General features: G+C 48.5%; 1 protein-coding gene and 2 pseudogenes across 2 annotated transcripts in view; 2 read left to right on the forward strand and 1 right to left on the reverse strand.

Moving 5' to 3' along the window:
* LOC147091982 (uncharacterized) overlaps positions 1 to 15,472 on the forward strand; it is a 104,817-nt pseudogene that overhangs the window by 74,041 nt on the left and 15,304 nt on the right. The gene's annotated exons all lie outside the window — the stretch shown is intronic.
* Positions 4,618 to 4,929, reverse strand: LOC147091984 (histone H4-like). Its single transcript, XM_085976579.1, has one exon. The coding sequence runs from the start codon at positions 4,927 to 4,929 to the stop codon at positions 4,618 to 4,620; it is 312 nt and encodes a 103-aa protein (XP_085832705.1).
* Positions 14,890 to 15,353, forward strand: LOC147091985 (histone H2B type 1-A-like; annotated as a pseudogene).

The raw sequence follows: 15,472 nt of genomic DNA on the forward strand, positions 1-15,472 counted from the left end.
TGCATCTGTGGATTGAATAATAATCATTATTGTTAAAATATTGCATCTGTGGGATTGAATAATGATCATTATTGTTTAAATTATTGCATCTGTGGGATTGAATAATAATCATTATTGTTTAAATTATTGCATCTGTGGGATTGAATAATAATCATTATTGTTCAAATAATTGCATCTGTGGGATTGAATAATAATTAAAATTATGGTATCTGGGACTGAATAATAATTAAAACTATGGCATTTGTGAGACTAAATAATAATCATTACTGCTAAAGATTGTCATCTGTGGGACTGAATAATCATTTTAATTAAAATTATAGCGTCTGTGGTACTGAATAATCATTAAAATGGCATCTGTGAGACTGAATAATTCATTATTAAATTGTGAATTATGGCAAATTGATCCTTTAAAATTACTGGTTCCTGAATTGACAGATTTAATTTCATTTTAGCTTTTCAGCGACCCGCTTGTAAATGAGATGCCGGTGTCGGGTCGGGGTGGACCTGCTTCAGCACCTTGTAGATGTAGATGCTGTAACTCTGTTTCCTGGTCTTCCTGCGCTTCTTGTCGCCTTTGGGCCGCTTTCTTCGGCCCCTGGACGCCGCTTCAGGCCTGGTGAATGGACGCGAGGGTTTGTGATGGAGAAAGTCTCCCGGACGCGCTATTTAATAGCTAGCCGTATGCAAATAAGGAATCAGAAAGTGAAGGATTCCTATTGGTGACCCAGCGCATAAGTATCTATTGTGAGTTAGGAACAAGGGCTGCCAACTGGCCAATCAGAAACGCTCATGGTGTTGCAGCTGGTTTCAGGCACGTGGGGGAGAGTCTCCACATGGCTGCGGCTTGAAAAATATATTACAACAGGAAAATACTGCGGAATCTGAAATAACAACAGAAAATGCTGGAAATACTTGATGAAGGGTCCCAGACCTGAAACGTTAACTCTGATTCTCTCTCCACGGATGCTGCCTGGCCAGCTGAGTATTTCCAGCATTTTCTGCTGAAAAATATATTTTTGGTACCATAAGTTGCCCTGTTAAATTGCAGACTGCTTGCCCGACATTGATCCAGCTGAATGTTGGGACGACCGGTCCCCGCCACTAACTGCATCCCCACGTCACCGACTCCCTCCCTCTCCCTGGGCAGCTGGCTGAGCCAGACTGTTCGCAACTGTGGTGTCATATTTGAACCCCCACCCCCCTCAGATGAGCTTCCGACGACATATCCACGCCAGCACTAAGCCCGCCTATTTCCGCCACCGGTACATCACCCGACCCCGCCTCTGCCTGAGCTCATCTGCTGCTGAAACCCTCATCCATGCCTTTGTTACCTCCAGACTTGACTATTCCAACGCACTCCTGGCCGGCCTCCCACATTCCACCCTACGTAAACTTGAGGTCATCCAAAACTCTGCTGCCCGTGTCCGCACTTGCACCAAGTCCCATTCAACCATTACCCCTTGTGCCCGCTGACCGACAGAGGCTCCCAGTTAAGCAACGCTTCGATTTAAAAAATCTTATCCTTGTTTTCAAATTCCTCCATGGATTCGCACCCCCCCCCCCCACCTCCTCCCCCACACACACACAAAGCTAGGTGGGCGTGTGTGCTGTGAGGAGGATGCCGAGAAACTCCAGGGTGATTTGGACAGGTTGGGCGATTGGGCAGATGCATGGCAGATGCAGTATAATGTGGATAAATGTGAGGTTATCCACTTTGGTGGAAAAAACAGGAAGGCAGATTATTATCTGAACGGCAATAGATTGGGAAAAGGGGAAGTGCAATGAGACCTGGGTGTCCTTGTGCACCAGTCGTTGAAGGTAAGCATGCAGGTGCAGCAGAGGGTTAAGAAGGCAAATGGTATGTTGGCCTTCATAGCGAGAGGATTCGAATACAGGAGCAACAATGTCATGCTGCAGTTGTACAGGGCCTTGGTGAAACCACACCATGAGTATTGTGTGCAGTTTTGGTCACCTTATCTGAGGAAGGATGTTCTTCCCATGGAGGGAGTGCAGCGAAGATTCACCAGACTGATACCTGGGATGGCAGGAATGACATATGAGGAGAGATTGGGTCAATTGGGCTTATCCTCGCTGGAGTTTAGAAGAATGAGCGGAGATCTCATTGAAATGTATAAAATTCTAACAGGACTAGACAGACTAGATGCAGGAAGGCTGTTCCCGATGGCGGGGAGTCCAGAACCAGGGGTCGCCGCCTATGGATAAGGGGTAAGCCATTTAGGACCGAGATGAGGAGGAATTTCTTCACCCAGAGAGTGGTGAACCTGTGGAATTCTCTACCACAGAAGGCAGTAGAGGCCAATTCATTAAATATATTCAAGCGAGAGTTAGATATATTTCTTAAGACTAAAGGGATCAAGGGATATGGGGAGAAGGCAGGGACAGGGTACTGAGCTTGGATGATCTGCCATGATCTCATTGAATGGCGGAGCAGGCTCGAGGGGCCGAATGGCCTACTCCTGCTCCTATCTTCTATGTTTCTATGTTTTTTCTATGTTTCTACCGTTATTTAATGGAATTAAATCCTCTCTACCTCTCTCTCTCCGCCTTTAAAACGCTCCTTAAAACCTCCGTCTTTCTGTCCTAATATCTCCCTATGTGGCTCGGTGTCAATGTTTGTCTGATTACTCTCCTGTGAAACGTCTTAGGACGTTTTACTACATTAAAGGCACTATATGAATGCAAGTTGTTGTTGGAATACCTAGACTAGGCAGATGGATCATGGAGACCTGGGATTATCGTTAGCAGCATGACTCGATATTTCATCCATAAACCACGCCTGAAATCAAATATAAAGAGGCACATTCTTTGACAAAGATACACATAAAACATACAATAGTCACGCTGAAGCAAAGATTCTGCTGCTTGAACAGGTCTGGGAGGGTGGAGGGTGGGGGCTGTCCTATTGCACAGCGCTAGAAAGGTATCCATTATAGTGGTATGCTGCACAGTGCATAATTATGCTCTCAGAAGACACGTCACCATGCAGTAGTTGGGACAGGAAGGACAGTCAGGATCGACAGAGGCTGAGCTCACGGCTGGCTGCTCCACCAGACTGGCGGCAAGGAAGACAAGCCCAGCAACTTCTAATGGACAACCATTTCAATTAGACATTCAAAGGTCATTTCAGCACCAGCATTGCTGAACTCATGTTCCCAACGAAACTGATGCACCAAACCCATCCACACCATTATGCTCTACCCAACCCCGGCCATCAAACATATCAATCCCATTCATTTCCTGCTACAGAAATGTGCCCCAGTAAGAGTGAAAACGTGATTCCAATAAACAGTACAGGATTCATTATGAATTAATGATCCTTATCCCACTGCTTCTCTGTGTCCAGCGCGTCTCCAACTACTTAACGTAAGCGACCTGACGGACGTGACTGAATGTTTACTTGGATACAGATGACTCTTTACCTCCTTCTGCTGGGCCATAAGATTGCCCTGTTAATGCCACATCTAAACTGCAGCGGCTGCCTGAGATTGCACTCTCTGGCTCAGTAGGATGGCAAGGATACAGCAGGACCCCGAGCAACAACTCCCTTCTCCAATATATCCAAGTTTGCTGATGATACAAAGCTGGGTGGGAATGTAAGTTGTGAGGAGGATGCAAAGAGGTGTCAAGGGGATATAGACAGGCTAAGTGAGTGGGCAAGAACATGGCAACTGGAATATAATGCGGAGAAATGTGAAGTTATCCACTTTGGTAGGAAAAATAGAAAAGCAGTGTATTTTTTAATTGGTGAGAGATTGGGAAATGCTGGTGTTCAGAGGGACCTGGGTGTCCTTGTACACGAATCACTCCAAGTTAACATGCAGGTACAATTAGAAAAGCAAATGGTATGTTGGCCTTTATTACAAGAGGATTTGAGTATAAGAGTAAAGACGCCTTACTGCAATTATATAGGGCCCTGGTGAGACCACACCTGGAATATTGTGTACAGTTTTGGTCTCCTTACCTAAGGAATGATATACTTGCCATAGAGGGAGTGCAACAAAGGTTCACCAGACTGATTCCTGGGATGGGGAGATTGTCCTTTGAGGAGAGATTGAGTAGACTAGGCCTATATTCTCTAGAGTTTAGAAGATTGAGAGGTGATCTCATTGAAACATACACAAGTCTTACAGGGCTTGACAGGGTAGATGCAGGGAGGATGTTTCCCCTGGCTGGGGATTCTAGAACCAGGGGTTAGTCTCAAAATAAGGGGTCGGCCATTTAGGACGGAGGTGAGAAATGTCTTCTCTAGAGGGTTGTGAAACTTTGGAATTCTGTACCCCAGAGGGCTAAGGAGGCTCAGTCGTTGAGTATATTCAAGACAGAGAAATAGATTGTTTAATATTAAGGGCATCAGGAGATAGTTCAGGAAAGTGGAGATGAGGTGGCGGAGCAGGCTCGAAGGGCCAAATGGCCGACTCCTGTTCCTGTTTCTTATGTTCTTATCTGTGCCTACTCCTGCCACGCCCCTCATTGTCAAATCTCGCAGTGAGGTTTACCAGAATTTTTACATTTCAGAGTCCTCTTGTCGATTGAATGGGTGGCTATTAAAAGAGCCTTTTTTCTTTGGTTCAGATCCATAATTTTATTTTAATCTTTTCAACCGCCGAATCCATAGAGTGTCCGCCCCTGGTGTTTCAGCGCGTACACCACGTCCAGGGCAGTGACTGTCCTGCGCTTCGCGTGTTCTGTGTAGGTGACCGAGTCTCTGATGATGTTCTCCAGGGAGACCTTCAGCACACCCCGGGTCTCTTCGTAGATGAGACCGGAGATGCGCTTGACGCCGCCTCGCCGAGCCAGGCGGCGGATGGCGGGCTTGGTGATGCCCTGGATGTTGTCACGAAGGACTTTGCTGTGCCGCTTGACTCCGCCTTTCCCCAGCCCCTTACCCCCTTTCCCTCTGCCGGTCATAACTGAAACTTAAGCTATTGCAAAAGAAACAACCCCAGTAATTGAATTGGGAATAAGAGTTTTCGGCGCCGCCCACTCCTTTTAAACAATGCTGGCGGACCTGGTTGGAAACCCATAAATGGGCGGAGTCAGGATGAAAATGAGGACTCCTGGTTCCTTCTCAAGTAGCCGATATTGAACTGCACCCGTGGGGGAGATAAGCAAAATACTGCGAATGCTGTCAAACCTGAAATAAAAACAGAAACTGCACGGAATATACGCAGCAGGTTGGGCAGCACCTGTGGAGAGAGAGAGAGAGAAATAGAATCGATCTTCCTTGTGCCAGACCTTGTTTTGGACACAGTTTTGTCTCCTTCAGCTGTGCTTTATTGAAGTCCTTCCCAGTTTTTATCTCCCATTACATGTTTCGGTCCTTCCAGCAGATGACTTTTCCATTGTACCACTGCTTCCCCCCCCCCCCCTCCGCCTTTGTGGGGTGTTTCCAGTTCACCCGGGTTTTCACAAGTTAACAGGGGTGGAGGGTGGGGGTGGGGAGATGCCTTCAGTTAGATGCAACCTGGATGAAGGCAGCCTAGACACCTCTTTCACAGAGTGTTGTAATCGCTGATAAGCACAAAGGTTTAATATAATAATGACTGGGAGATGGCTACTCTCCGAGTCCTCCTGACCCTCAGACTTGAGCACCTACCAGCAATCAGTGAAATCCCAATTGTGATCTGAGGTGAAACCTTTGCTTTAGAAAGTAGCTCCAGGGGTTTCAGAATGCAAGGGCCACTGTATGTGCGTTGTCCATCAGCAGCTTTACCAGCACAAAAATTAATCAGAAGAGCAAATGACAGAATAAACAGCCACTTGCCAATATACAAACAAGACTACTAGGAATCATTCCTAATAGAAATGTTACTCCAGCTCCCCATATTTCCAATTGCATGTGATTACTATGGTTTACAATACTAATCAATCTTTGCTAGATAGGAAGGTCTATGGATGCAACATTAATATTTCCTGGTCTATTTCTCAGTAATTGTTTTCCATTGTTTCCCTAAACCTCTCCATCTCGCGACCTCTCTTTCCTCCTTTAAGACACTCCTAAAGACCTCCCTCTTTGACCAACCACCCTAATCTCTCCTTATGTGGCTCGGTGTCAAATTTTGCTTGATAATCGCTCCTGTGAAGCGCCTTGGGACGTTTTACTACATTGTTGTTGTTTTGTGCACCTCTTAAGTTAATATGCAGCATATTCCTTTCTTTCCTGTGGAATTGGAAGTGGTAGAGAACCAGGAGCCAATGTCGGCCGACAGTCACACCCCCATCCACATCAATGGGGCTGTGGTGGACAGCTTTAAGTTCCTCGGAGTCTACATCACGGAAGACCTCTCCTGGTCCCTCAATACCTCCTCTCTGGTGAAGAAGGCCCAGCAGCGCCTATATTTCCTAAGGAGGCTGAAGGGATGTAACCTGTCACTCCTGATCCTCTCTAACTTTTACCGCTGCACTATAGAGAGCATCCTGACAAACTGTATCACAGTATGGTATGGCAGCTGTAGCTACTATGACTGGAAAGCCCTGCAGCGGGTAGTCAAAACTGCCCAATGCATTACCGGCACCCGGCTACCGACCATAGAGCACATATACCAGAAACGCTCTCTACGGAGGTCACAGTCCATCATCAAAGACCCTACCCACCCCAGCCACAGTCTGTTCACCCTCCTGCCATCTGGGAGATGCTACAGATGCAATCGCACCCATATGACCAGATTTAGGAACAGCTTCTTTCCCAGGGCTGTCATCCTACTGAACTCCACTAACAAACTCTAATGCCTGCACATCTGCCAATGCACTTTATTATGGTTATGTTATGTTAATATACTACAAGCCAAATGTATGTTGAATGTTGAATGTCTTAATCCAAATGTATACTCACGGGAGCCGCAAGCCTACATTTCGTTGTACTGCACTTGTGCACTAACAATGACAATAAAAGTTGATTTGATTTGATTTGAAGAGCAGGGGTGATTTGTGAGCGGGACCTGGTGCGGGATAGGATACGGGCAGCAGAGTCTTGGATAAGCTGAAGTTTGCCGAGGATGAAGGAAGGGAGGCTGCCCAGGAGAGCATTGGAATAGCCGTGCCTGGGGGGCGACAAAGGCACGGATGCGACTTTCAGCAGCAAATGGTCTGAGGCAGGGGCGGAGGCAGGCGATGCCACAGGGGTGGAAGTAGGTGATATTCATGATGGAGAGTAAGGGGAGAAACCCAGGGGGTAGATTTTCACCTTAGCACTCAGGCGTAAAACGGGTGTTGCGGATCGGCCGCCCGTTAAATAAACCGCCCGATTTTCATTCCGTTGAATTTAATGTAGTGAAAATTGGATGACTTCTATAACAGGAAGCCTCGCCAGATTCAACCCCCAGACTGAGCCTTATGACATTTATGAACTAACAAAGCAGGTTCACTCCTAAGTTAGAAATTTCTTCCAAATCCATGGGAATCTTGAATTGTTTTTTTTATTGTTTTGAAAGCCTCTTGCATTAATATACAGCATTCCTTTCCTTTTAAATTGGAGGTGTTAGGGAGCCAGGAGCCAAAGTAGGTCAGCAAGGGCAGGGGTGATTTGTGAGAGGGACCTGCTTTCAGCTGTGGCTCTGTGGGTAGCACCCTTGCCTCTTGAATCAGAAGGTTGTGGGTTCAGAGTCCCCACTCCAGAAACATCAGCACACAATCTAGGCTGACACTCCAGTGCAGTGCTGAGGGAGCGCTGCACTGTCGGAGGGGCCGTCTTTCAGATGAGACGTTAAACCGAGGCCCCGTCTGCTCTCTCAGGTGGATGTAAATAGATCCCAAGGGGGACGGTTTTGAACAAGAGCAGGAGAGTTATCCCCGGTGTCCTGGCCAATATTAAACCCTCAATCAACATAACAAAAACAGGTTATCTGGTCTTTATCACATTGCCTGTTTGTGGGAGCTTGCTGTGCGCAAATTGGCTGCTGCATTTCCAACACTGCAACAGTAACTACACTTCAAAAGTATTTCATTGGCTGCAAAGAGCTTTGGGACATCCTGAGGTCATGAAAGGCGCTATATAAATGCAAGTCTTTCTTTACTTAATCACATGTTTTTTTTAACTTGTCACAAACAAGGCTTTTCGTTAGGCCTGTTATACCGAGCGCTCAACCATTCCGTCCAGGGAGATCAAGGCTGCCGTGCATCTTCAGCCTGGGGAGAACTGGACAAACAGGCCAGGTTTCTTTCTTCAGTGCCCAGGTGTATTGCTTGGCAGGGCAAAAGCTCCAATTGCAGAATTGGAACTAAAAGCATATCCTTCCATTGTACTGGTTTGCGACCAAATTTTAACCTGGTCTTATGTAGTCATGAAAATCTATAATGAATCTAAAAATGCAAAATTGGACAATTTCCCCAGTCTCCTTTACGTTCTAAACATTGGTGATTTTAGCAAAGATGGCTATAAAACAGGATAGAAGTTAAGGGACGTTTCATGGACTGGCAGAAAATGGGAAGTGGTGTCCTACAGGGACCACCGTTGTTCACCTTATAGATATATATATATAAATGATTTAGACTCAGAAATCGGAGATCTAGAGTCGAAATTTGTTGATTGGCATATAGGAACAGGAGGAGGCCATTCAGCCCCTCGAGCCTGTTCCGCCATTCAATGAGATCATGGCTGATCTGTATCTCAACCCCCTCTACCAACCTTGTTCCCGTGACCCTTAATAACTTTGCCTAACAAAAATCGATCAATTTGATACCAAATTGGGGTGAGGTTGGGGGGGGGTGTGGTAGAGCTAATAATGTGGGGAGCTACACCAAAACACAGGACGATATAAACAGGCTTGCAGAATGGGCAGATAAATGGCAAATGAAATTCACTATAGCTAAGTGTGAGGTGGTTCATTTTGGTAAGTGGAATAAGGAGGCCACTTATACCTGGGAATACAGATACAGTACGTAAATTGCTAACTGAAGCAACACACCTTGATAAGGTCATAAAGAGTACAAATAAATTACTGAGGTTCATTGCTGGAGAAATTGAATAAAAAAGCAGAGATGCCAATTTATATAGAACCTTGGTTAGACCACCACTGGAGTACTGTGTACTGTTCTTGTATCCATATTACAAAAAGGATACTGAAGCATTGGAAAAACTGCAGGAAAGACTTACAAGAATGTTTCCAGAATCGAGAGCACGGGAACTATCAGCAGGCTGGGGTTCTTTTCTCCGGAGAAGTGATGACTACAAGGAGACCCGATCAAGGTCTTTCAAATTAGGAAGGGGTTCTATGGGGTGGATGTGGAGAAATTGTTTCCACTTGTGGGTCCAGAACAAGTGGGCTTAAACATTAGAGAGCCACTAACAGATCAAATAAGGAATTCAGGAGGATTATTTTGACACAGAGAGTGGTGAGAATGTGGAACTGGCTGCCACATGGAACGGTTGAAGCAGAGAGCACCGGTGCATTTAAGGTGAGGCTTGATGCATACATGAGGGAGAAGGGACTAAAGAAGGAAAGACTTGCATTTATATAGCGCCTTTCATGACCACCGGACATCTCAAAGCGCTTTACAGCCAATGAAGTACTTTTGGAGTGTTGTCACTGTTGTAATGTGGCAGCCAATTTGCCTACAGCAAGCTCCCACAAACAGCAACGTGATAATAACCAGATAATCTGTTTTTGTTATGATGGCTGAGGGATAAGTATTGGCCAGGACACCAGAGAGAACTTCTCCTGCTCTGCTTCGAAATAGTGCCATGGGATCTTTTACATCCACCTAAGAGGGCAGACAGGACCTTGGTTTTAACGTCTCATCTGAAAGACGGCACCTCCGACAGTGCCGCACTCCCTCAGCACTGCACTGCACTGCAAGCCTAGTTTTATGTGCTCAAGTCTCTGGAGTGGGACTTGAACCCACAGCCTTCTGACTCAGAGGCGAGTGTGCTGCCCACTGAGCCACAGCTGACACTGTAGTACAGTGCAGAATAGAGGGCTAGGGTGGGAAGGGGCAATTCAAGTGGTAGGAGGTTTATGTGCAGTATAAACATCGGCATCGAACAGTTGGGCCAAATGGTCTGTTTCTGTGCTGTAGATTCTATATTGACCATTGAACCAGATCTCGGTCTCCGCCTCTGGTCTTAGTATGGCCTCAGTTGTCCACCGATATAAAAGTCCTTTTGCATTAATAACAAAATAATTTGTTGCTGGAAAAAGAAACAAAGAAAGACTTGCATTACTACTGCTTTGGTCTGATGGGTAAAGCTTATGATGGGATGTCTAGTTTGGCCATCCATCCGATGGCCTCCTGAGATGCCGAGCGGAGAAATGAGGTGCCTCCCACAACAGATCTTTAGTGGGCATGTGTGATGTGTTCCATGGTCTGGGACTCATGGCCACAGTCGCACATCGGGTCGTCCCTCATCTTCCACTTGTGGAGCGGCTGGCCGCAGCGTCCATGTCCTGTGCGGATTGGGTTGAGCGCTGTCCGCTGTCTTTGAGCGAGGTCAAAGCCAGGGGCCTCTGCTGTTGAGTCAGCGATGAGGTGTCGGTTCTTTATGTTGCATGCATCCACGAATCTGTCCATCTGGATAGTGGGTCGATACCAGCTGCATCAAAAGTGGCTGCTGTTTCCCAGAATGGCCGGTGCAACTTTCAGCGCCTTCGTGGTGGGTTTATCCAGTCTTTGTGAATGGGAAGGTCAACGTTGCTCATGATTTCTTCCATCTCATGGAGCACGGTGGCATCGTGGTGAATGGCAGGCGAGGCAATGTGGGACTGCACCGGGAGCAAGTTCAGTTGGAGTGGACTTAAGCATCCCTGACACCGTCCTCAGCACCTTTCACCACCTCAGGATGTCTCAAAGCGCTGTACAGCCAATGAAGTATTTTGAAGTGCAGTCGCTGTTGTAATGTAGGAAACACGATTTTCACATGACTGCATATAGTGATATTTCAAGCACCAGGCAGAATGGAGATGATTTGGAAATACCTGCATCAATCATGCCTGGAGAGCACACAGCTGTAAATGACTGGGATTAATTTTAAGCATATCATTTCTATTATGGAACTATCCTCCACTCACGGCATTTCATTGGAGAAATAAACTCACTATTATCGGGAGACTTTGCTGTAGTTTCGGTCATGAGTTATGTTTCCTGTACTTTGTTAAATAGACTTTGTTTGCTGTATGCTGAGTAATAGGCTGTTTAATTCTGTTGTGACGTGTTTTAAAATATGGTTCAGCCTTTTTTTATTATTCATTCATGGGATGTGGGCATCACTGATAAGGCCGGCATTTATTGCCCATCCCTAATTGCCCTTGAGCTGTGACATGATGATAATCCCATTGAATGTCAAGGGGAGGTGGCTAGACTCTCTCTTGTTGGAAATGGTCATTGCCTGAAACTTGTGAGTTGCGAATGTTACGAGCCACTTACCAGCCGAAGCCTGAATGCTGTCCAGGTTTCCCTGCATGCGGGCAAGGACTGCTTCATTGCCTGAGGAGTAATTGGTGTAAGACAAGCCCAAATTCAAAGTTTGAAGAGCGCAACCAGATCGGATGCACCTGCCCAGGGAGGGGGAGGGGGGTATTGAAAGTTTGAAGAATGCAGCCAAATTTGATGCACCTGCCCATTGAGGGGAGGTGGGTGTTGGGTTGTAGGTTTGAAGAATGCAGTCCCATTGCATGTCAAGGGGAGGTGGCTAGGCTCTCTCTCTTGTTGGAGCTGGTCATTGTCTGGCACTTGTCAATTATCAGCCCAATCCTGAATGTTGTCCAGGTCTTGCTGCAGGCGGGCAGGGACTGCTTCGTTATCTGGGGAGTAATCGGTGTACTCTTTTGATTGGGTACTTAAACAAAATGCCTGTAAATTAATAAAACTTTAAATAAAACTTAACAAATTAAATTAAAATTTGATTGTCTGGGCTGATAAATCACTCCAGTCCCCGCAGCGCCCACCAGTCGCGGAATGCCTCAAGCGTGCCGGCGGACACCGCGTGCTCCATCTCCAGGGGGAGTAATTGGTGTACTCTTTTATTGGGTATGTAAACAAATTTAACTGTAAATTAAACAAACTTCAAATGAAACTTAAAATCAAATTAAAATTGTGTTGGCCGGGTTGATGATGCACTCCAGTCCCCGCAGCGCCCACCGGTCGCGGAAATACTCAAGCGTGCCGGCGGACACCGCGTGCTCCATCTCCAGGGGGAGTCATCGGTGTAAGGCAAGCCCGAATTCAAAGTTTAGTTCGCATGGTTAATGTCATGGATGCACCCGCCTTGGGAGGTTGAAGGTTTGAAGAATGCAACAAAATGGGATGTAGCCGCCTCGAGAGAGCGAGGGGTTGAAGGTTTGAAGAATGCAACCAAAAGGGATGCACCCACCTCGGGAGAGGGAGGGGTTGTAGGTTTGAAGAATGCAACCAAAAGGGATGCACCCACCTCGGGAGAGGGAGGGGTTGAAGGTTTGAAGAATGCAACAAAATGGGATCCAGCCACCTCGGGAGAGCGAGGGGTTGAAGGTTTGAAGAATGCAACAAAATGGGATGCAGCCGCCTAGGGAGAGGGAGGGGTTGAAGGTTTGAAGAATGAAACCAAATCTTTTCACGCTCGCACTCACACAGAAAGAGTCGCAGGCGGCGCTCGGCCACGCGCCGGGTCCCGGTGGAGGAGTTGCCTCTGGACCGTCCGCCTTGAGCTTACAAAAGGCGCGGCCGCCGCTCGGCAGCTGGACTCGGCGCGGTGAGGAGCGCGGAGCAGCCGGAGGAGGGGGGGAGGCGCTGAGCGGAGCAGCGGGACTCGGCGCGGTGAGGAGCGCGGAGCAGCCGGAGGAGGGGGGGAGGCGCTGAGCGGAGCAGCAGGACTCGGCGCGGTGAGGAGCGCGGAGCAGCCGGAGGAGGGGGGGAGGCGCTGAGCGGAGCAGCAGGACTCGGCGCGGTGAGGAGCGCGGAGCAGCCGGAGGAGGGGGGGAGGCGCTGAACGGAGCAGCGGGACTCGGCGCGGTGAGGAGCGCGGAGCAGCCGGAGGAGGGGGGGAGGCGCTGAGCGGAGCAGCTGGACTCGGCGCGGTGAGGAACGCGGAGCAGCCGGAGGAGGGGGGGAGGCGCTGAGCGAGCGAAAAAATAAAATGGCTTCGGGCGACCAGACCAAAGGCCCGGCCCGAGGCTGCAAGGCCAGGACGAGGAGGAGCCCAGCCCAAGGCGCGGCCGGCGGGCGGGCCCACGGTGTCGGGCCACATCCTGCAGGCGGTGGCGGCTTCCAGGGAGCGGCGCGGCCTGTCGCTGGCCGCCGTCAAGCAGGCGCTGTCGGCCGCCGGCTGCGACCTGCCGCGCATCAACTGGCGGGTGAAGCAGGCGGTGCGGAGCCTGGTGACCGAGGCCTCGCTGGTGCGGCCGGCCGGCCAAGAACAAGCCCAGGGGGCGGAGGAGGAAGGAGGCCGGGGCCGGTGATCCTGCTGCCGCTGCCGGCCGCCGGAGAAAGGCCGAGAAGAGGGCGGGCGGGGTCCGCCAGGGGGCGAAGCCGGTCGGGCGACCCGGGAGCCGTCGGGGGCCCAGGTCCCCTCCAGGGGCAGGAAGCCCGGGAGCTGCCGAGACCAGAAGGCGGCAGCAGCCCCACGGGCGGCGGCCAAGACTGAAAACCCAAAACAGAAATACTACCCGTGTGAACCAAAACAACAGGCTCTTTTCAGAGCCACCACACCCTTCAGATGAAAGAGGTTGTTCCAGAATTATACAATAAATATCTTTATTTTTAAATCATTGCTGCGGCCGATAAACCCGAGAATCTTCGAATGATCCTGGCGGTTGTCCTCCAGCTCTCGGGAGCCTTTGCAACCAGCTGCAGCCGTCGTGAAGCATCTTGCAGACTAGAATGAGTTGGAGAAAAAATAGTCACAGAAATGATTGGTAGTCATTGGATTAAGAGTTGGAATTGTGTTGGTGTTTCTGCTCCATACGATCATCCATGTCGCCCTACTTTACCTCATGTTTCCAGCGTATTCTGCAGCGAGTGTCTCACTTCCTGACTCCAAGCCTTTCCACCATCTACAAGGCACAAGTCAGGAGTGTGATGGAATACTCTCCAGTGTGGACCATCGACAAGATGCACTGCAGCAACTCGCCAAGGCTTCTTCGGCAGCATCTCCCAGACCCGCGACCTCTTCCACCTAGAAGGACAAGGGCGGCAGGCACATGGGAACACCACCACCTCCAAGTTCCCCTCCAAGTCACACACCATCCTGACTTAGAAATATATCGCCGATCCTGCATCGTCACTGGGTCAAAATCCTGGAACGCCCTCCCTAACAGCACTGTGGGAGTACCTTCACCACACGGACTGCAGCGGTTCAAGGAGGCGGCTCACCACCTCCTTCTCAAGGGCGATTAAGGATGGGCAATACAAGCTGGCCTTGCCAGCAATGCCTACATCCCGAGAATCTTTTTAAATACCAAATAAATTGCCTCAGGTTCAGCATTTGTGTACTATGCCATAAGGGTTTTAGTAAATAGCTAATATTGCAGTGGCCTTTCTTAAACAGAAGCGATTAAGCGTATATATTTTTTTCTTAGACAATCTCTTTTGTAGTTTCTGGGACCCGTCTAACTTGTATATTATGGGGAGTTCCAGAATTGTTGTGGCTCGAATGAATTTATTTCGCATAAGACATTTACCGTGGATGTGTCACATGAGAGTATGAGATTTTATATATATATATAGATAGCTTCGGGATTTTGCTCCAGCAAATTAAGGTTTCCCCATTCCTTGCGTGGCAGCGGCTTCTGGCAAAAAAAACTTGATAGGTGACTGTGATTTGTGCAGACAACATGTGGTGTGTCAAGGTTCAGCCAATTGGAATAGATAATTTGGCATCCTTGATTAGCATAAAGCTGTATATAAAGGAGGGGTTGCGGGCTCCATTTCTATGTTGCTTTGTGTTTTTATTAACCAGTCGAGGTGGAGAAGGAATTGAAGGGCTTGCCATGCCGACTGCTGCTGCTGTTTCCACCAGTTCCACCACAGCCGCTGCCAAGGGCGCCGTCTCCAAGAAGGGCTCAAAGAAAACCGCCATGAAAATGACCAGGAGAGGGTACAGGAAGCACAGGAGGAGCAGGAAGCAGAGTTACAGCATCTACATCTACAAGGTGCTGAAGCAGGTCCACCCCGACCGGACACCGGCATCTCCTCCAAGGTCATGAGTGTCATCAACTCGTTCGTCACCGACATCTTCGAGCGCATCGCCTGCGAGGCCTCCCGCCTGATCCATTACACCAAACACCAGACCATCTCCTCCCGGGAGATCCAGCCCGCTGTCCGTCTCCTGCTGCCCGGGGAACTGGCCAAGCACGCCGTCTCGGAGGGGACCAAGGCGGTCACCAAATACACCAGCTCCAAGTAGAGTCCCCCTCCCAAAATAAAACCTGCAATTAAATCACCAAACGGCTCTTTTAAGAGCCACTTCACAAAGCCTTACAATGGAGCTATAAAACAAAACCGAGACCCCTGAACAAATACTTCTGTTAGGCTGTATGTTAAT

This window comes from Somniosus microcephalus, unplaced genomic scaffold (genome assembly GCF_052327205.1).
Source record: "Somniosus microcephalus isolate GS21.2 unplaced genomic scaffold, FLI_Smic_1.0 unresolved_chr3, whole genome shotgun sequence".
Classification (NCBI taxonomy): domain Eukaryota; kingdom Metazoa; phylum Chordata; class Chondrichthyes; order Squaliformes; family Somniosidae; genus Somniosus; species Somniosus microcephalus.

Bases quoted from the DNA above. Each gene is read 5' to 3' on its own strand.
- LOC147091984 (XM_085976579.1), bottom strand. From the start codon at position 4,929: ATGACCGGCAGAGGGAAAGGGGGTAAGGGGCTGGGGAAAGGCGGAGTC.